At 45.2% G+C, this 21,169-nt stretch overlaps 1 protein-coding gene across 1 annotated transcript in view; it reads right to left on the reverse strand.

The window, feature by feature from the left end:
* The window catches only part of Adcy2 (adenylate cyclase 2), a 380,087-nt gene that overhangs the window by 50,739 nt on the left and 308,179 nt on the right, over positions 1-21,169 (reverse strand). Inside the window, exons 16-17 of the mRNA XM_076857485.1 lie at positions 9,586-9,723; positions 3,238-3,357 (exon numbers count right to left, since the gene is read on the reverse strand). Of these exons, the coding sequence (XP_076713600.1) occupies positions 3,238-3,357; positions 9,586-9,723 (258 nt within the window). The remainder of the gene's footprint in view (positions 1-3,237; positions 3,358-9,585; positions 9,724-21,169) is intronic.

The following is a 21,169-nucleotide window of genomic DNA, read 5'->3' on the forward strand; positions in this document are numbered from 1 at the left end:
AAAGGGATTCTATCACGAAAATTACACTTGGAAACCACTGTTGTACTCAAAGTTTTCAACCAGTGTCACTGAATCGAATGAGAAGGAAGAACACATGATCACTGTTTTGTAAGGTGTATGTATATCAATAGGCATATGTGAGTTTTGGAAGGACTGGGAGGTTGGAACAGGTCCCCACAGGATCCCTCGTTTGGAACATGTGTCAATGCCTATAAATAATGTTCAAGATCTCCCATTTTAAAATTCATTCCCAGGCTTTGGGAAAGTACCCACATTTCAGGAACACCTCCTAAAATATTTATGCTAATGGCAAGCAGTAATCCAATTTCTAATAACTAGTCTTAATGACTTTCAAGGATGCTCAGAGCTGTGTAAAATGTGGTCCGTCGTTACAGGTAGTTTGGGAAGCTGCAGACAGCCAAGAGGGATGTGCGGAGAGGGAGAAGGTGAGGCTGGAGCCCTGCAGACCAGCTGTCCCGTCCACATCATTCACTCCACCAGGAAGAATGCTCAGTGGTCGAGAGTTCTGGCAGCTGGCCACTGAACTGACTTCTCTTAGGATATACTTACCAGTAACCTGACTACTAGTCATGTTTACCACTTTTGATGTAATTGATGAAATCAGCTTTTGTTTTATGTCAAGTAATAGTTGCTTTGTCTCAGGGGTTTACTGATGTCTATGGTCCTCCATTTCCTCATCCGCAAAATGGGAATTCAAATATTATCTACTTCACGAGGCAGTTTATTGGAGGAGATAGCATTGCACATAAATAATGCCTGCTGTGGTGTGAAGAGCTTATGTGACAAAGATCTTTTATGGGTAATTGCATCTGGCATTTTAAAATGACCTTTCTTCCCTGCTGTGGAAACAATACATTTGATGTTAAAGAAGGACCTATGAAAATGAGGATCTCTAACAATCTCAAAACCACCTTAGCTAACATTGCTAGTTTTTTGTTTGTCTTTCTAGTCTTTTTTTTTTTTTTTTGCTACTACTAATAATCAGGGTTATTATGTTAGAAAGTGACGATCGTGCTATTTGGAAGTTTTAGATAGTAATTCTCAATTAATAATTTTCCACAAGTGCATATATTTTTATGTTACTAAATATTTTTACAACCTCTATCATAAAGGCTGGGTGAATTTTACAGTGTGGTTGTAACAAAGTTTATTTAAAAATTGCTTTTAGTAACTTTTGAGGTCTTTTCTCCACTTTTTGTGGCTAATGTTATATGAATACCTTGACAAACACCTCTGGGGGTGAACCTTCCCGTCTTTAAGACTAATTTCCAATATCAGTGATGCAAGGCAAAGAGTCCACCTGTGTCTGTGCTTTCTTGGTGGCCTATAGTTGGCATTAAGAAGAGCTATGTCACTTTTTGCCGCCCCCAGCAGGGAAGGGGTACTCCTACTCCTCTCTGCTCACCTGCCAACCCTAGGCATGATGTAACGTGGGTTTGAGAGAAAGGACTGTGTGGTGCACAGCACAGATGGCGGTGTGGTGTCCCTGGAGACCTCTCAAGGAGGCAGCCAAGGTGCTTCCGGGCTCCTCAGGGTCTCTGAGCTCCTGAGTTAATCCTGAAGCTTCCATGCAGACAGCCCCTGTGGACAGGTGCCTCCCTGGCAGAGCTGACCAGCATCTGCTTTCTGGGAGCTCAAGGTCGGAAGGAGGGAAGTCTGCTTACTAAATCCTACTGAGATTTTCCATACTCTACCGTGCACTTTGTTCATCTCTTTTCAGGTTAAGCAACGCTGCCTTTCCCATCTTGGGTTTCTAATTATTTATTCCAATTGCAAAGATAATAGACGAACCTAAGTGAAATTCGTAGTGATGGTCTTATTCCTTTAATGATGGTGAGCTGTTCTACCCAAACATATCAGAGAGACTTATAAAAATTGTTCTTGTCGGCCATACTGTCTTTTCTATAAAAAATGCATTTTTACTTTAAACTTTCAACTTAAATTGCCATGCGAATGCTTGGAAGAATTACTTGGCGTCCTCTCCCCACTGGGCTGAGGATCATGTGGATGTCACCGGCTCCAGGAGGAGGAGGCAAACCATACAGGAAATATTTATATTTGTATGTTTGCAGATGCTCCCAGTTGCCCCTGGGGATTACAACCAGAACACCCTCGTGGTGAATTCTGTCTCTTACTTGTCACGCAACTTAAGTAGAAAAGACAATGTCTCTGATCCAGACCAGGGCTTGCGATGACACTCAATTGGAAGACAGGACCCCTTGGACAGGGATGAAGCTATGGTTCCCCTCCTCCCAAACCCTGGGGACATTGCTGCCAGACCTTGGTCATCTTGCCTGTGGACTAGCCTCAGCTTCAGGAACCTCAAATAACATCAGAGGCCAATGTTTTTGGTATCAGAGCTGTGGGATTCCTAGGAACTTAAAATGATGAGAAAAGGGGTGAAAGCAAAATATCAAGGAGAATATCAGTAAAGGAAGAATGGAGGGACCTATTGTCACAGCTAATGGAGTTTAAACTAGTGGCAGGTGACTTTGGAAGTACATGTATCCACTTACCAGTTTCAGTCTCCAAGAGTCCATTGGCATTCTCAAGATTGACGGTGGAGACAGAAGGTAATGGGAAGACCCTGGGCTACTATTAGATGGTGATTCAGAAAATGAAGAGAGGGGTCTAAATTTTTTTTCTAAATAAAATCATGAAATAAAGAAATTAAGTAGTAAGTGACTGATTTAACTTTTTTTTCACTAGAAAAATTTATGTTTTTGAAAGTTTGGCATTTCAGTCTATTTCCTTTGTGACATTGGTCAAAAAGAGTCAGCAAGAATTATTGGAGGACAGAATCACAGGAGAGGCAGAAGTGAGAGGTGTGGACTCCATCCTCACAGCGTTGGGGGGAAACATGAATGCACTGGACAGTCAGCAAAGCCCACAAGCCACACACCCAGAAACTCAGCCACACATCCATGGATGCCCAGGGCAGGTGCATGCTGGACACACGGGCGGGCAGGAGAAGGAAGACCACCGGGTTGGCAGCAGTACCACGAGACACCTGGGTTTTCACACGTGGGCTGGGACGCCAGTGACCACTGTATCTGTCAACTCAGGACCCCCTCCATAACCCCAGGGAGTGGAGTTGAGAAAGAGGATCAAAGTCCAGGCCAGACCTCAAAAGAAGGCCCTCTGCTGACACATAACTGTCCAGACTGACAGCACATAAGGAAATGACATGAAGAGTGACAAGTGCCACTTTCTTACCGGCAGGAAAAATAAGCTTTGTGCACGCAGAATCGCTGCCTGGTTGTTTGAGGCCGGAAAACTTGAGTTTGACACGTTGGCGGTGGGGAGGACTGTTTCCTCGGAGTTGCTCAAGAAAAACTGCAGAGAGAAAGGTGTTTTCAATGAGATTTAAAACTTATCAGGTAGGTGCTGCTTATGAGCGGCTGTGTCCTTGTGTGCGGGAATAGGATGGCTCATAGGACAGCGTCTCTGTACCGGAAACGCTTACATCGTCCATCTTGTCCTGTTTGAAGCCTTGGGAATTTCTATCCAGTAACTAAATAACTGTTGTGCTGCACATTCAATAGAGCATGCCAGGGCTCCAGGATTGATACCAAAGAAAACAGAAGCATCTGTATGAAATATTAAATAATTGCACAGAGCCTGGGACAGAGGGCTCGTCTAGCTGGCACGGCCATGTGTGTGACATTCTGCTTTCCAAGACAAACAGAGCCTCGGGAACAAGTCTCTTGCAGTAACTGTACCTTCTTGGCTCACATACTAAGTGAGTCAATAGAGTTCTGTGGGTTTTGATTTCAAAAAAACAAAATTAGCCTGGTGTAGGGGGCATGACTATAACTTCAGCAACTTGGGAGGCTGAGACAAGAGGATTACAAGTTTAAAACCAGCCTCAGCCGCTTAGACAGGCCCTAAGCAACTTAGAGATCCTGTCTTAAAATAAAAACATAAATAAAATAAAAAGGACTGGGGATGTGGCTCAGTGATTGGATGCCCCAATATTAAAAAAAAAGAAAAAGAAAGAAAGAAAGAAGAAAATTAACGCTATGGACAAAAGGTGATCATATTTCCATGCACTGTTTGTGAGCATCTGGGTAAGGCCTCACAAATCCGGGAGGATGGATATTCTCAGGGAGAATAAAAAGAAATCCTGAGAAGACAAAGACAGTGAGCTCTTGTGTCATGTGGTCACTACAGCACCCAGAAGGCCATGGTGGCCTGTAGCTAGGCTGGAAAGACTCAGCCTCTCCTCCCTCTCTCACCCCTACCAGTCTCTCTCCTAGACCAGGTGACCCAGGGTCACCTGCTGTAATGTGGCTGAGTGTCAGAGGAATGTTCTGGAAAGATAAACCAGAGCGCTGTGGCTTGGGTCATGTTCACCTGGCTGAAAGAAATTCACCTCCTCTGTGAATCCAGGCAGTGGTTCTGCAAAGGCTAAGCATTCATACTCAAAGTTGGAAAACAAAACTTCCCTGAATTATTTCCGATGGCTTTTGTCTACTGATTTATCTCCTTTGATGGCATAGATACTGCCCAACACCCGAGCTCACGTAGGGAGACAGGAAGGTGTTTATTCGTATGTTTTTGGGGACAAGACTCTTCTCTCCCTGGACTAACGCTAGATATAGCACTTTGTCATTTGGTAACGCTTAGGAAAATGTTAATTTAAAAATCAAAGAAATGCAGTAGATCTCTTTATTTACTGCTAAAGAATTTACATCAAGTGTCACAACCCACAGTAGAACTGCACATGTGCCAATTCACATATATCAGGAAAAAATGGATGGAATAATTGCTTGGCAAATATTGGGCTTCAAAATGTTATAGCTTTAGATTTAATATGACCAAAATTCTGTGACAGCAAAGAATCAAGAAATGACAAATAACAGGAGACTGTTTAACTTGGTGGATGACCACCAAGCTTAGTTTTAGGCAGAGTCTTGAGATGAACAAAAAAACCTTCTTGAGGCAATTGCCACAGAACAGACTCTAAAGAAGTAAGAAGGGGTGTGAAGTCGTTGCTGTGGGAGGAGAGAGACGCTTTGGGCAAGCTTTTCATGGGCTCAGGTGCTGCATAACAGTGAACTCGGTCTCTCTGCGCACGAAGGCCTCACAGCCCCTGGGCTGCCCTTTCCAGTGTTCCTCAAGCATCCCTAAGCCAAGCGACCTCTAACCCCCGTCCCCCTTTCTTCTGAGGTGACCCTCTCCACGGGCTCCACACGGGCGCCTCGGCATCAGCACTACCTGAGGCTCCTCGCTGCAGCCATTTGCACATGTTTGGTCCTGGAGGTGGTTGGGAAAGTGACACTGTCATCAGAACAAGACGCCCCCTTCAGTGCTAACAGCCTGTGTCCACTTTACTTCTGAATTTTACATTTCCCAGGCAATTAGAATCGTCTTAAGACCATGTTTTTCAGAGCATGTCCAAGTGTCAGCACACGATTTTATAGGGCGCCTTAAGCCTGATGGTACTGTGCCTGCCGTCTGCGTGCAATCTGAAGGTCAGAGGGATTTCCAGTGACCTCGGCTGACCCCTTGTCTGTGAGGCTCGCAAATTCATGAAATGTTTATGTATAATACATTTCTTAGGAGCTTGTCAGAAGAAATTGCCTAATGATAAGAGCAGTCCCAGGGTGGCAGTGTCAAGGATCAGAGCAAGCCCTGGCAGGGCTGTCTAGCTCACACATGTGCTGTGAACTCAAGCTCAACACCAGGCACCTGCAACTTGATATCAAGAACCTATATTAAAAATAATGTGGACAGCTAATTGGTCATTCTCCACTTTTTATTGAGATATTTGATATCAAACAGATGAACATCAGATGTTGAAAAAATCCTGATAAAATCCCACAATTTATTTTATATGAAACTTGACCTGTACTCTCAATATCAGTGCATAATGAAACTTTAAAAGCTGGTCCTCTGAACACACTGCTCTTATTGGCTCTGACTCTCACAAGGGCTGTTAAAATGCAGGCTCAAAAAAAAAAAAAGTAGTTATTAAAAATGGATGAAAAGCCTCAATGTGAAGGGGCCCAGCTCCACAGTCAACAAGAGAGGGAAGTCATGGGCAGCTTCAGGCCATCTCAAATTATTCCTAACTGTCTCCCTCTAAGGCAAACAGGGTAATGGCAGAAGATGCTAGAGAAGCTGTTAATAAGGGCAGTGTGCCATCATCGGGAGAAATGCAGGAAACTGAGGCTCACTGCTGTGGAGGGGCTGGGGCCTCAGTAAGAAGCCGAGGCCTTGAGCACAGCGTGCTGTGAGATGAGCCAGGCACAAGTACAGTTCCCCTGTGAGCCCTCCCGTAGGAGGTACCGGACCCGCAAACTCACGGGGATAGAAAGTGGAACGCTGGTTACCAGGGACAGGGGAGGGAGGAATGGTGGTGCTTCGTGGGACAGAGATCCCGCTTGGGGTGCTGCACAAGTCTGGTGGTGGATAGTGGTGACCACTGCACCGAGTTGCATATGTCCTGATGCCACTGAGTCTCATGCTGTCAGAGTTACGGGATACGTTTTATGTCAGACGTGTTATTACACAAGAAAGAACAGCAAACATTAAGGACAGACAAAAGGAAAAAAAAAAACAAAGCTCCTTGCTTTGTCCCTAAGAGAAACTTGGGAGTTTTGCTGGCCCCCGGGGGAGGTGTCCACTTTCCCAGGTGAGAAGGGGTGAGGGGCAAGACAGCTCCCTGGTACCGCACCTGTGGGGGTGCCTTCTAACCTGCCGGCTCTGCTCCCATCATCTGGTGCTGGTGGGCACCACCCAGCGGGGAGTGTGGCCAGGAGGCTGGGTCTGCCTCAGCCCTCCAGCTCAGCAGCAGGGGACCGGAGGAGCTGGAGGGCATTTCCTTGTAAACCGTTTGATGTGATCAAAGGCACAGCCCCGGGGACAAGCTCTTCTGTGATTAATAAATTATAAGCTGGCACTACTACTAGGTAAAATTACTTCCTTCCCATATCTAATGTCAGCTTCCGTGCCATTTTATGATTTTGCTTTGACATAAATACTAGAGCACCTGCACGGACCAGAGCCACTGATCTCGGTGCACCAGGTGCCAATAAAAATGGCCACTGGTCCCTTCCCTCCGCATGGAAGGACAGGATGGGATAGAAAGCCATTTCCTTGCTCCAGAGAAGGTTGCTCAGTGTGGGCTGCTCTGACCCACGAAGCACCACCATTCCCCTCTCCCCGTCCCTGGTAACTTCCTCTCACAGCCTCTGTCACCCTGTGCGAGTGTCTTCAGCGGACTCCTCCACTTCCCTTGGCAATGTACCCTGCTCTCTGTGAGGAAGGACAACAGTGGGAGACTTCCTTCTGGTACTGAAGACAAACCTCTCTCTAGAAGTATCCCGGTTGCTGCAGGGACGTCTCCTAAGCCCTGTGCTTGTCAAACATTCACAGACAGCCACTCAATTGCCGTCTAGCATTACCAATTACCCACATGACATGTGGTCAGCTCCCAAATCAGATGCTTCCCAGTTGAATTCTCCTAAAAAATTACCTAATTTTTAATAACTAAAACTATTACCTAATAACTCTGAGTTTGGATTTTACACAAAAGGCAATGGTTTCTTTTTCAGAAGGTTAGGAACTTACCTATTCACTCACTCATTACTTATTCAATCACTCACTTAGAAACTAATGAGTGACTACTCCTTACAGAGAATTCACTTCTTAGGATGTTTGGAAATATGAAGAAAACAAAGACCTCCTAAAGAGATATCTTTCCCTGCAGACATCATGTCAGATGGCTTATTGCTATAACCCACTGCTACTGGCCAGTGAAGGTGAACTCTCAGGAAGCACGTTGACGGGCACAGGTGGGCACAGGTGGGAGACGAGGAGGTTTGACGATAAAGGCATTGCAGCAGACACTCACTTCGGAGTGGAAAGGACACACAACTTTCTGGCTGCAAAAACCACTCAGAACTCCTGCCAGTGCACCCTGCTATCCTTCAAGAGTGCTGTTTCTCTGCCCCTCCTTGTTGAGTCCACCTTGGACTCAGCTGGCGCCTGCTGCTTAATCTACAAAACTGCTCTGAGCTGACTGCGCTTCTCGGGGAGCCGATCCCAGGGCAGCACTAATGCACAACACGCCACAGGCTGAGCGTGGGGAACCTGCTGTGGGAACACTCGGGTTTCAGGTCTCTAGCCGAGGCTCTTGCCTACCTACCTGTCTGCCCACGACCCCAGGACATCCTCAGGGTGGAGGAGGGCAAGACGCAGATCCCCCTCATGGAGAGCCTGGAGAGGCCATTCCACTCCTGGGCTGGGGCTCCAGCCTATCTGGGCTCCACTAGGCAATGGCCTCACCTGAATCTCCAGGTGTCTGGGGGCAATTGTGTGACCTGTTGCAGGGGCTGAGGGTGGACTCCATGTGGGCACCTAGGGCCAACCTCCACTTCCTCAGCCCTATTTTTCACTACTCTTTCTGCAAATTTCTGCTCTAGACCCAGGGGCCATCTCTCCTCATTTCCTGTCCACCTTCTCTTGGCCCCACCGCCTCAGGTCCCTCTGGTGAACTCCTCGTGCTTCAGAACTCAGCCAGCAGGTCTGCTCTGCCTTCCTGCCACCTCTATGTGCCTCAGGGGCTGCCTCTGGTGTGCACCAGGATGATTCCGGAACAGGTCCACCAGTGGGCTGTCTCTGGACCCACTCTGAGCAACTTGAAGGCAGAGCGTGCCTTGGGCGCTGAGCTCCAGCAGTGGCCCTGGGACACACTTATGCATTTATATGCAGAAAGAATCTTTTTTATTTTGCAATGACTGCTTTCTCCTTTACAAAAATGACATTATTATTAAATTATATGTGCTCTGTCACCTCAACCTAATGCTATGCTTCTGAGAGGCAAGAACTCATGGTATTCTCATGCTCTTCTGCTTTTCCAAGCACTTGCAAAGTATCAAGGACCCTTCTGGGTGATGGTTATGATGATGATGATGATGAAGGAATAATAAGAAGGATGTGTCCCCAAGCACACTCACACCTAAGTGCCATCTTGGGGAAGACACCAGTAATGATGATACAGGTGTGGGAAGCGTGGCCACTGGTTCCACAATGCCCAGCATTGACCTAAGCATGGAGGGAACTCAGCTCACTTCAGCCTTAGAACCACCTGGTGGATAAATCCTGGCTGTCACTTTCTAGAAGTGGAAACATAGCCTGGGACACTTAAGGGGAATCTTTCCAAAGCTCCCAGCATAAGTCAGGAGCTGGGTTTGAAATCAGCCCTCCAAAGTCCTGGGCAGGACACTCGTCTGCTGCACCCTCTTAGTTTGATGGTCCTACAGCACTTCCTTGTGACTTCTGTGCTCTGCCAAGCAGTCACCAGGAGCAAGGACACGGGTAGGTACTGCCCTATGAAGCCACCGTCTCTCTCCAGGTAACTTGTGGAAACCTTCTTCTCCTTGGAGAAATTTGCTGCAGCTGATAGACACTGAATTTAATAGGCAGGAAGCCATGGATGTCACCAAAGGAGTTACAGTAATGGGTGTCACCAAAGGACTGCACCAGGACAGGCCATGAAAGGCAAGAATGCCCGGCCTGGCACGGGCCCTACGTGGCAGGAGCCCTGGGGCTTACCATGTTGAACACGGCCATGGTGAGTATGATGGCCGTGGTGACGACCGTGAGGGAGATCCGCGGCCAGGGGCGGTTGGCGATGATGCCTGACGACTTCCAGAGCCACAGGAGAGAGGCAGAGGCTTTTTTGCTGCATTGCTGAGAAGAGAGGAAGGAAAGGAAATGCGCAGCGGTTTAGTAGGTCCTTGCGAGGTTATTAATGATGGGGTTTAAAACCACAAAGAGCATCAGCACCATCCGCGAATTGAACAAGCACATTCCACCCTCTCCTGGGGACCCACACCAAGCTACACTGCAATGCAATCATGTCGGCGTCACGGTCACACATGAACAAACGGCATTTCTAAGACAAAGTATGAGGGGCCTGTGTGCCTTTTAAAATAAACCTGAAGTTATGTTTTTAAGTAATTTTGTTGGCAGGAGAAACACGTCAGTTAATTAAACCACTCTGGGGATGTGCAGGATCTCATCTGAAATGGTTATTATAAGTTCAGCTGATTTGTGTAGAAAACAGATGAACACATCTCCCACCCCTTTTACTGATGCAATGGCAGATTGTAAGGATACAACCAGACCACAAAATTGACCAAATTATATTGTTATATTTGTGTGTATGTGTGAATATGTAAAAATGAATGCATTATGCATGATTATAAGACACCAATAAAAATATGGAAAAAAGCCCAGTGCAGTGTCCCATGCCTGCAATCCCAGTTGTTTGAGAGGCTGGGGCAAGAGGATTGTGAGTTCCAAGCCAGTCTCAGCAATGTAGCAAGGCCACGTCTCAAAATAAAATATAAAAAGGGCTGGGGATGTGGCTCAGTGGTTAAGTACCCCTGGCTTCAATCCCTGGTACAAAAATGTATGTGTTTGTAAATACAAAAAAGAAAATGTAAAAGAAAATACAGATAGACCCCAGGCTTAGTTTGCTGTCTAAACCTACAAAGGTGGTGCCCAGTGGCCTGGGCAGGCTGGCTTCACCTCGTCCTGTCTGCCAGTCTGTCTTCCATACAGAGAAATTCTTTTCAAAAATTTCTAGACAATTTTTAATCATGTGGAGAAACATATTATTAAATTTACTCTCTAGATCACTTTGAAGTGTAAGAAATATTAACTACGTTCACACCACAGAGTGATATATCTAGTTTTTCATCTTGCAAAACTGAAACTCTGCACCTATCAGTCAAGAACTCCCCGTTTCTTCCTCCTCCCAACCCTGGCAACTGTCCTTCCATTTCCTGTTTCCATGACTCTGGCCACTGGAGAGACCTCCTGTGAGTAGAGTCACGTCACCTGTGTCCTTGGGAGCTGACGTTTCCCACTAGCATGTGCCCTCAAAGTTCCTCAGACTGTACTATCCACGACGACTTCCTTCTTCTATTTGAAGGAATAAACTTCTGCTGAGCGTCCACCACGTCTTGCTTACGCACTCACCCTCTGAAGGACAGACGGACTGTGGGCTGCTTCCCCCTGCCGGCTGGGTAGGCGTGGCTGCAGGAGCAGCTTGCCAGATGCAAGAAGGAATGGAGTCCTTTCAGGAGGACATCCAGGGTCCCTCACCACTCACTGTGGCTCTAGTGATGAGCTCACCTCACCCGAGGGCGCACCTTAGGACCAGGTGAGATGGTGGATGCGCAGTCCCCCAGGTGTGGCTGACGAGTGTGCTGCAGGCAGGGAGTTTATGTGTCATGTGGAAGGACAAGCAGCCTAAGCACTCTCCAGGGATCATTCTAACCATTATGCTAAAGAGACGGTGGAGCAAGACTACGAGATGATGACCCAAGACGATGACCCAAGACGGGAAACACAAAAAGGTAATGATTAAAAAAAAAAAAAATCACAAGTGAAGAAATCTGCCCTTGGACCTGCTCCATTAACCCAGCGGTGGGCCTGGTGAGACAGCAGTAAAACTCAACTGAAAGCCCTTCTGAACATCACTAGTACACATCCCTTTACGCTCTGCCTCTTACATTTTCTTTCGAATCATTCCTAAAAACATTGTTGACAATGGACTTAATGTACCAATAAAAAGGAAAAAAAATCAAAAACAGACTCATCAACAAGGTTTTTAGGAATGATTCAGAAAGAAAATGCAAAAGAGGCAGAGAGTAAAGGGATGTTTACTACAGGGTCACAGCCACACCAATGTTTATAGCAGCTCAATTCACAACAGCTAAACTGTGGAACCAACCTAGATGCCCTTCAGTAGATGAATGGATAGGGAAACTGCGGTATATACACGCAATGGAATATTACTCAACCTTAAAGAAGAATGAACTATGTCATTTTCAGGTAGATGGATGGAACTATAGAACATCATGTAAGCGAAATAAGCCAATCCCCCAAAACCAAAGGCCAAAGGTTCTCTCTGATAAGCAGATGCTGATCCATCGTGAGGGGCAGTAGGGAAGATGAAGGAACTTTGGATTGTGTAGAGGGGAGTGAGGGGAGGGGTGGGCAGTGGGGAGGGGAAGGACGAATGGGACAGACATCAGTACCCTGTATACATGTCCGATCACACTATTGGTGTGGCTCTGCACACGTACAGCCGGAGGAATGAGGAGCTGTGCTCCATTTGTGTGTAAAGGGTCAAAATGCATTCCACTGCCATGTGTGACTAATCAGAACAAGTTAAAAAGAGAAATGGAAAGGAGACCAGTGGAATAGAACCAGGGGGTCGGGGGAGGGAGGGGAGGGAATGGGGAGGTACTGGGGAATGAACTTGGTCAAATTACACTGTTTTATTGTGTGCATGTATGAATGCAGTAAACCCCACTGTTATATATAATCATAATGCACCAAGAAAAAGGAAAAGATTAAAAAAGAAAAGAAAAGAATGATAAACAAGTAAAAACAGAAAGCAAAAACATTGTTGCAAGAACATTGCCATATAATAAAGGCTGACACAATAGCTAAATGACATTCATACAGATGAGAGGTGGGTAGAGGACTAAGAAGAACCAGCCAGTGGTCCAGGTTCAAACCCAGAGCGCTGTGAGGTTTTCTGCAGGTTCATCACCCTCTCTGGTCTCAGTTTCTATGCCTGTAGAATGGGGATCATGGCACCACTAGTCTCTTCATCCTCATCGGAGGTTTAAATGACCACCTGGAGCACGGGGAATGGTCTTAAAAGTCTTGACTCTCATTATTTCCCTGAGAAAATACGATATTTCTCAGAGGCATTTTAGGGACCCCAAATCCACTTGCTTTATGCCTCTTTGGTCAACATCCACATGACCCTCTCTTTCTCCTCCTTCCCACTGTGGTGTGTCTCCTCCCTGTCCTGGTGTGACATGAAGGACGTTGGTAGCACAGGAGCCCCACTGACGCACATGCAGGACAGTGTTCTAGGTTCACTTCTTGGGCTGCTTTTCCTAGGAATTCCACATTTCTCCAAAAGTCTTTTGGGGATCTCAAGCCAGCACAGCTCTGGGCTCCAGGGACCCCAGGAGCGGAACCACTGGCTGCTGGCAGGAAATGTGCTCAGCTGAGGGCATCTTCCCACAGGCCACCTGGGGCCAGATCTGCACATCATGTTGCTACCCAAGTGCGAGGTACAGATTGGGGTTGGTCGAGGCCTTAAATCTGTCCTCTGGTAGGGTGCCCCTTAAAGCTCTGACTCAGGCACGATAGTGCACACCTGTAATTGAAGCTATTCAGGAGGCTGAGGCAGAAGGATCACAAATTGGAGGCCTGCTTCGGCAACTTAGTGAGAACTTATCTCAAAATAACAAACAAAAAAATAATAAATAAATAAGAGACCCAGAATAGCCAAAACAATCCTTAGCAAGAAAAGTAAAGCAGGAGGCATCACAGTACCAGACCTTAAACTATACTACAAAGCTATAGAAACAAAAACAGCATGGTATTGGCACCAAAATAGACATGTAGATCAGTGGTACAGAATAGAAGACAGAGAAAAAAGCCACACAAATACAGTTATATTAGACAAAGTTGCCAAAAACATACATTGGAGAAAAGATAGCCTCTTCAATAAATGGTGCTGGAAAAACTGGAAATTCATATGCAGTAAAATGAAATTAAACCTGTGTCTCTCATCATGCAGAAAACTAAATTCAAAGTGGATCAAAGACCTAGGAATTAGACCAGAGACCCTGCACCTAATAGAAGAAAAAGTAGGTCCTAATCTTACCTTGTCGGATTAGTTCCTGACTTCCTTAACAAGAGTCCTAAACTACAAGAAATCTATCACAAGAATCAATAATTGGGATGGATTTAACTAAAAAGCTTCTTCTCAGCAAAAGAGACAATCATTGAGATGAAGAGAGAGCCTACAGTATGGGAAAATTTTTTTACCACATGTACATCAGATAGAGCACTAATCTCCAGGATATGTAAAGAACTCAAAAACTTTAACACCCAAAAAACAAACCAATCAATAAATGGGCTAAGAAACTGAACAGACACTACTCAGAAGAAGATATATAAGTGATCAGTAAATATAAGAAAAAGTGTTCAACATCTTTAGTAATTAGAGAAATGCAACATCTCATCCCAGTCAGAATGGCAGTATCAAGAATACAATCAATAATAAGTGTTGGAGAGGATGTGGGAAAAAAGGCACACTCATACACTGCTGGTAGGACTGCAAATTGGTGCAACCAGTTTGGAAAGCAGTGTGGAGATTCCTCAGAGAACTTGGAATGGAACCACCATTTCACCCAGCTATACCACTCCTCGGTCTATATCCACAGGAATTAAAATCAGCATATCATAGTGACACAGCCACACTAATGTTTATAGCAGCTGGATTCACGATAGCTAAACTGTGGAACCAACCTGGAAGCCCATCAATAGATGAATGGATAAATGGATAAAGAAACTGTGGTATATACACACAATGAAATGTTACTCAGCATCAAAAGAGAATAAAATCATGGTTTTTGCAGGTAAATGGATGGAGTTGGAGAATATTTTGCTAAGTAAGCCAGTCCCCCAAAACTAAAGGCTGAATGTTTCTTCTGATTAGTGGATGCTGATCTATGATGGGGGCGGCGTATGGGAAGAATGGAGGAACTTTGGATTGGGCAAAGGGGAGGGTGGGGAGGGGTTATGGGGATAGGAAAGACGGTGGAATGAGATGGACATCCTTACCCTATATGATTGCATAAATGGTACGTCTCTACACTGTGTACAACCAGAGAATTGAAATGTTGCACTCCATTTGTGTACGATGAATTGAAATGCATTCTGCTGTCATGTACAACTAAGTAGAACAAATAAAAATTTAAAAATAGGGGGCTGGGGTTGTGGCTCAGAGGTCAAGCGCTGACTTCGCATGTGTGAAGCATGGGTTCAATCCTCAGCACCACATAAAAATAAATGAATAAAATAAAGGAGGATTATATCCATCTACAATATATATATTATGTCCATCTACAACATGTATATATATATATATACATGTTGTAGATGGTGAGCATTTTAAATACTTTAAATATTCTAAATATATATAATATTTAAATATTACATATATAATATTTAAAAAATTAAAAAATAAAATAATACAGGTTAAATCATTATTTAAAAAAAAAGACTTGGGATGTGGTTCAGTGGTAAAGGACCCCTGGCCTGGGTTCAATCCCAAGCACACACACACACACACACACACACAAAAAAAAAACCACAAAAAAAAAACACCCACAAAAGAAGAACAAGAAAAGGAGTACCCCTTAATGCTCTGCCATATTCAGTATCCAGAAGGCCATGAAGTCAGAATGCCTACCTGAGAAGGTGCACCATGGTTGTTTAATTCATGCTACTTCTAGTGATATTAGCACAGAACACAGTCAGATCTGAGAGCAGCGGAGAAGCTGTAAGGCAGCATGAAGGATCAAGACCCAAACGGACCATCCTCCTCCTCTAGCTCAGATTCTGTCAGAGGTTGGCAGAATCTGCTTTGGTTCTGCAATTCAAGGTAACCGTCACACGTTTGTGTCCTGACTGACTAGGATTAGTATTTTTCTCAGGACCAAATTATTGAAATCAATGCTTATGTGTCTATAGACAGAAATTTTCAAAATGTAGGACACGGAAAACCCTAAGAGCAGAAAATACAAAGCTTGATTGCTTCAGGGAGAAAATTTAAATCTAGCTGAGATTCCGTCCTGAAGTCAATTAGGTAAAATATTTTTCAGTTACTCCAAGACACAGTTCTGAAATTAAAACAAGTTGCTTTAAAATCTCAGAATATATAATCTCACCAAATATGTTGCCTATAGAGGCTGTTATGTTCTACTCCTAGGCTTGCAGTTGACTGAAACGGAGGTGGGGAGATACACGCGCAGCAGGACATGACAGATGGGTGGCACTTGGGGCTGCTCACCACGCACCTGGGCTTGGTGCGTGCGGGCTCAAGACAGGGTGCAGGTGCACACGGTTGGTTTCCTTCTCCTGCCGAGTCTTCCACATGCCCTGATGTCCCCCTGTGCCATCATCTTTAAATCCATCATTTTCAAGGTGAGGGAGGCAGGTGGCTACATTTCCATCCACATCAGCAAGTAGGGGCCCCTTAAGTCCACCTGATCTGAATCTGACAACCAGCAAACTCTGCTGAGGGCAGGAACAAGGAAGGAGAGACCACGGGGACCAGGGAATAAGAGGAGGCTCAGGACACGCCCTTGGCATGAAGAGACGGAAAGAGGGTCTTGGGGCTCCATTTGCAGTTCTCTGCCAAAGTGGCTTCACACCATGATTCAGTTCAGATCCTTCTGATTTGGTTAAGTATTCAGATATAGTCTCTGTGGGGGAAAAGCAAGTCCATCAAAGCCTGGCCATTCTGATTAAACATCAGGAATGAGGGCATTTCGTAACATCCTGGGCTTAATTCAGAAGCTGCTCATCAGCTCAAATGGGCAAGAGGCCTGCTCTGATCCAGGGTCGTCTAGTCTTAACTGCTGGCCTCACTGGGCCTGAGACCCCTGGTCTTGCCATCTGCCCCCGTGTCTTAGGACCGGCCCTGCCTTACAGCAAACTCACTGTCGGCCTTCAGAAAAGCTCTTGGCTGCTAATACCACCTCACCCCCTAACAAACACAGAACTGGCACTAAATATAGCAGGAGATGAAAAGAAGAAAGAAAATGAACTTGGAGGAAAACCTACTGCAGAATTAGTGCTGGGGAGGATGAGCAGCGCAGTGCCCTGGAAAAGGTGCAAGATGAATCTCGTACGGGCAGATCCTCTGCAAGGAAATGAAATGCTCAGATACCTTATTTGGATTTTAAAATAAACCAAGAAAAGACAACGCTACCAAAAATATTTCCCTCTCTCCTGCCTGCCTCTCCCTCCCTCCCTCCCTTCCTTAATTTGAACATCTTGCATCAGGAACAACTGGTAGCTTCTTGCTGTAAAATTAATTCCTCTAGACTTAATCATCTAACCAGTAGATTGTACTCAAAATCCCATTAGTATTCATCTTAAAGATAAGCTGAGATATCTGAAAGAAGTTGCTTATATAAAGTGAAGTTTAATAACATAAAAAATCTCAGAAGAGTTATAAAATCACCAGGATGCTGAGTAAGACATTGTTAAGATTAGAAAAACAAACCCCATGTTAAAATCTTGCCTCAAGAATACAGAGGTTAGGGGCTGGGGTGGTGGCTCAGAGGTAGAGCGCTTGCCTAGCATGTGTGAGGCACTGGGTTCAATTCTCAGCACCGCATATAAATAATAAAATAAAGGTCCATTGACAACTAAAAAATATTTTTTTAAAACTTGCAGTGGTTAGGTTTGTCCTGTAAACATCCGCTCCAGAGTATTTCCTTGGAGGAACATCGACTCTGGCATTAAGTGTGCTGAGGACCACAACCTTGACTTGCAGGAACATGCTGGGGCATTAACTCCAACCAACGCTTAGTGTCATAAAGACTCACGTGTACTTTGATTATTAATTGTACTGCAGTTTCCTATGGAAGGATTTCTTTATTTCAACCCATCATATTTTCCAAAGTCACCCTTCTTCTTTCTCATGCCCTGGAGGAACCGCAGTCCTTGGCCACCTCTGCACTGTGGGACACTCACAGAACCCCCCTCACATCACTGCACTGGCTGACAGCCTGCCTCTGGCCACAGGTTGAGCTGATAGAGGACAATGCCCACATCACACTGGCCTTTGCTCCTCGGAGACCAGAGCTGTGTGTGTGTGAAGTAGGGGGACCCAACAAATGCTTGCTGAATGCACCACTACCTTAGGGACAGACAGAGAGGACTCAGCAAGGACAGAGACAGAGAGAGCTCTGGGAAAGGGCCGGAGCTGCAGGGCCGGCCAGGAGTGTCCAGGAGCAGGACATGCGTGGCAGCAGACAGCAGGGGCTTTCAGTGCCCACAGGGAAAGATCACCTTTCCCTCAACTGGGACTGAGACCCCACCACAAAACCAGCAGCTTCAAAAGGCTGTTTCTTCCATGCAGAAGACCCGAGTAACTCTACTTGCCAGCCCAGGAAAATACCCACCAGCTTCAGTGACAAACAGGAACTCCAGATGCAGACGTTGAGTTGGAAGTTATATCAGCTGCTTCATGAAGAGCATCCCAAATTGAAGGGTCATTACCAGGTGGAAACCCGAGGAAGTCCTTGGGGCTCCAGGAAAGCACTGACGATGCTGCTTGTAAAGGGTCCACGACCCCCAGAGGGCAGGGACAGTCCCACTCCAGGCAGGCCCCTGCTCACACTGAAAGTGACCTCATGATAAAATATCACGGACCTTGTGAGGCAGTGGACACAGAGAGCAGAATGAGCAAGACCGGACCGTGTTGCAACGATCTGAAACAGGCCCTTCGACAAGACTGAGGTGCTGAGGGCAGGTTAGACTCCACCGTGAACCAGCGATTTGGAGGAGAAGGGCTGCTTCCAGAAAGAGTCATCTCTCTCGAGATGGTCGTGTCAATGTTGGGGTCTTAAACTCAAGGGTTATCCTAAGGAGGGAAGACGATCCGAGTAAACAACAGGAGACGACGGAAGTGAGGAGGGAAAAGCCGTTGAGACAGAAGACATAACAGAGAGATCCAACTTCCAGTAGCAGTTTGAGAATAGAAAAGAAGTCGAGAGGAGATACGGGACAATGGCCTGGCGCAGGATGAGCCTGTGGTGGAGGAGCCACACTGAGTCCCACAGGAAGAGTGGTAGCCAACCCACTTTAGCACAGGGGTCTCTTTTCCACAAGATGGAATCCTGTGATGACCAAGGGATCTAATCCTCCACCCAGGGACAGGAGTTAGACAGGCAGGAGACTTCTCAGTATAACAGATGCCAGGGAATCAGGCAGTTATGATTTCAAAATGTTAGAAAACATTGTCACAACTAGAAAAATAAACAACTTTTAGAAAATGATGTGTCGATTGATGAGCATGCACATGTTTGCACAGAAAGAAAGCATGTTTGTGATAAAGAAACTGAGTCCTGGAAGGAGAAATGGTATTCAGAGGGAGCACTGAGCAAAGAAATCGCTAAACACAATAACAATAAATGGATCGTTTGAGCAACTTAGTTTAGAAACATTCAAGCAAGCTAGCATGGGAAATGGGTAGGGAGCATCAGACTCAGAACGAGGCCTGCACAGCTCCCCAGGGTACATCTGGTAAGTCACACACAAGCTACAGGCTTTAAGTCAATAACTAAAACCAAGACCAAATCACCAAGACCAAGCTGGAAACTAAACCAGACTAGGATATTTCATTCCCAATTTATTTGAGAGAATAAAAGAGAAGAATCTCCATTGGTCAAGAGAAGGTAGAAGATGAGAAAGAATAATTAAAAGCAAATAATAATTAAAATAAATAATTAAAAGCCAAGAGGTGGGTTTTAAAAAAAGCAAAACAAGACTGCAGCCGTAATTATAATACACGTAAATGCATTACACTTGTTAAGTAAAAAGAGAGAGACTTTGGGTCTGAGAAGACAAGATGGAGCCAAATGTTGTTTACCAGAGACACACCTAAATCCATGGGTGGACAAGGGGGAGCTGAAGGAAAGAGGATCGAAATTCAGCCAAAGGGAGGCTGCAAGTGTGTACCGACATTAGAGAAAATAGACTCCAAGGGAAAGAGCTCCTGCAGGGTAGAAGCTTCCTATTAACTGCTGCGTGACCTACTTTCTGTTCCCCAATATGACCCCTGTATCTGTGCTTTTATCTCTGCTTGGGGTGAGGTGGGCAGATGGGCATCACATGATCTCTGCTACACAAAGCTCAAGGTAACAACTTTGGGAGAAAATTTTCTTCTGACATTTTTCTAGCATTTTCATTTGCCATATCTGGCGGGCTTGTTCCAAAGATGCATTTTTGGTTTGGCGATTTTTTTTTATAGTGATATTTTTAGTTAGAGCCACTCCCTTGTACTTGTTATAGAGATGTAAGTCCATCTCAGGTAGTCTGGAACATTAAATCTGACAGTGACTGTGTACCTATTATTATCACTGTGATGACAACTCTAATTGTTCTTGTATCGCAGGCTATAATGAAACTGTGAACTTGAATCTCTTATTATAGTTTCAGTCTCCACCTAGATAAAATGGATTATTTTCATTATCAAAATAATATATATGGAAACACTTTGAAAGAAATTTCATACACACAGAAGTATTTTATAAGATATTATCATTGAGTATTTTCTTACTAGAATATTTTAAAATATAAACCCAATTATAAATTAATGTTCTTGTTTCCACTTTATCAAATATATCTTAAAATGCAATTACACACTGCCCAGAACCGAGTTTTAAATAATCTAGACCTTGAGCAGAATAATGTACATTAGAAAACTAGGCTGAAGGAGAGCAGTAATCAGGGCCTGTGTGTGCTAATCTTCTCTTACCAATGTGATTTGATCAGTGGGTGCTCAGCAGACACTACGAGGCAATCTCTATGCCACCCTGGCCCATGTCTGTGAGTATGGACATCCCTGCCTGCTGTTGGATCCCATCTGCTGGATGTCACACTGCCTGGCCCTCTGGAACCTGCCTCCCACCACAAGATTGCAAAGTTTGGTTCCAGTTCTGGCTCCAATCCCCACTTGCTATACACCACTGGGCAGGCTGCATTGCACCAGTAAGTCTCCTTGTCATCGACTAGAGTGGATATTCCCTCCAAGGACTCTTGCGAGGACACATGAGCCAGTACATGCTAAGTATCTGGCGGTGCGAGTGGGCCTTTTGAATATAACATGTGTTAATTACAAACTGTGATTGGCTGGAATCGGGGCCACTAGGGAGACCCCACCTACCATGGGCAGTTTGGATTGAGTCTGAAGGTTCTAACCCAGGCAGGAAGTATGTACAGGCCAGCCTCATACTTTGGTGATTCCTCCCCAAAGTGCCCACTCCAACCTTTGGAGATCCGAGTATGGACCCTCTTGCATTATTTCCACAGAAGCACCCTTTATTCTCAGAAATTGGGATACATTCATATAAACATGTGACCCTCTGGATCCATGAGTCCTTCATACAAAAACTGAGGGGGTGGGATGGGTTGTCTCTGGTTCCCTTTCTGCTCTCAAGTTTTATAATTCTGAAGATCACGAGAAAATCGGAAACAGAATGTAAAGCACCTCAGGGGCACGTGATGCAGACCT

Source organism: Callospermophilus lateralis, chromosome 5 (genome assembly GCF_048772815.1).
Source record: "Callospermophilus lateralis isolate mCalLat2 chromosome 5, mCalLat2.hap1, whole genome shotgun sequence".
Taxonomy (NCBI): Eukaryota; Metazoa; Chordata; class Mammalia; order Rodentia; family Sciuridae; genus Callospermophilus; species Callospermophilus lateralis.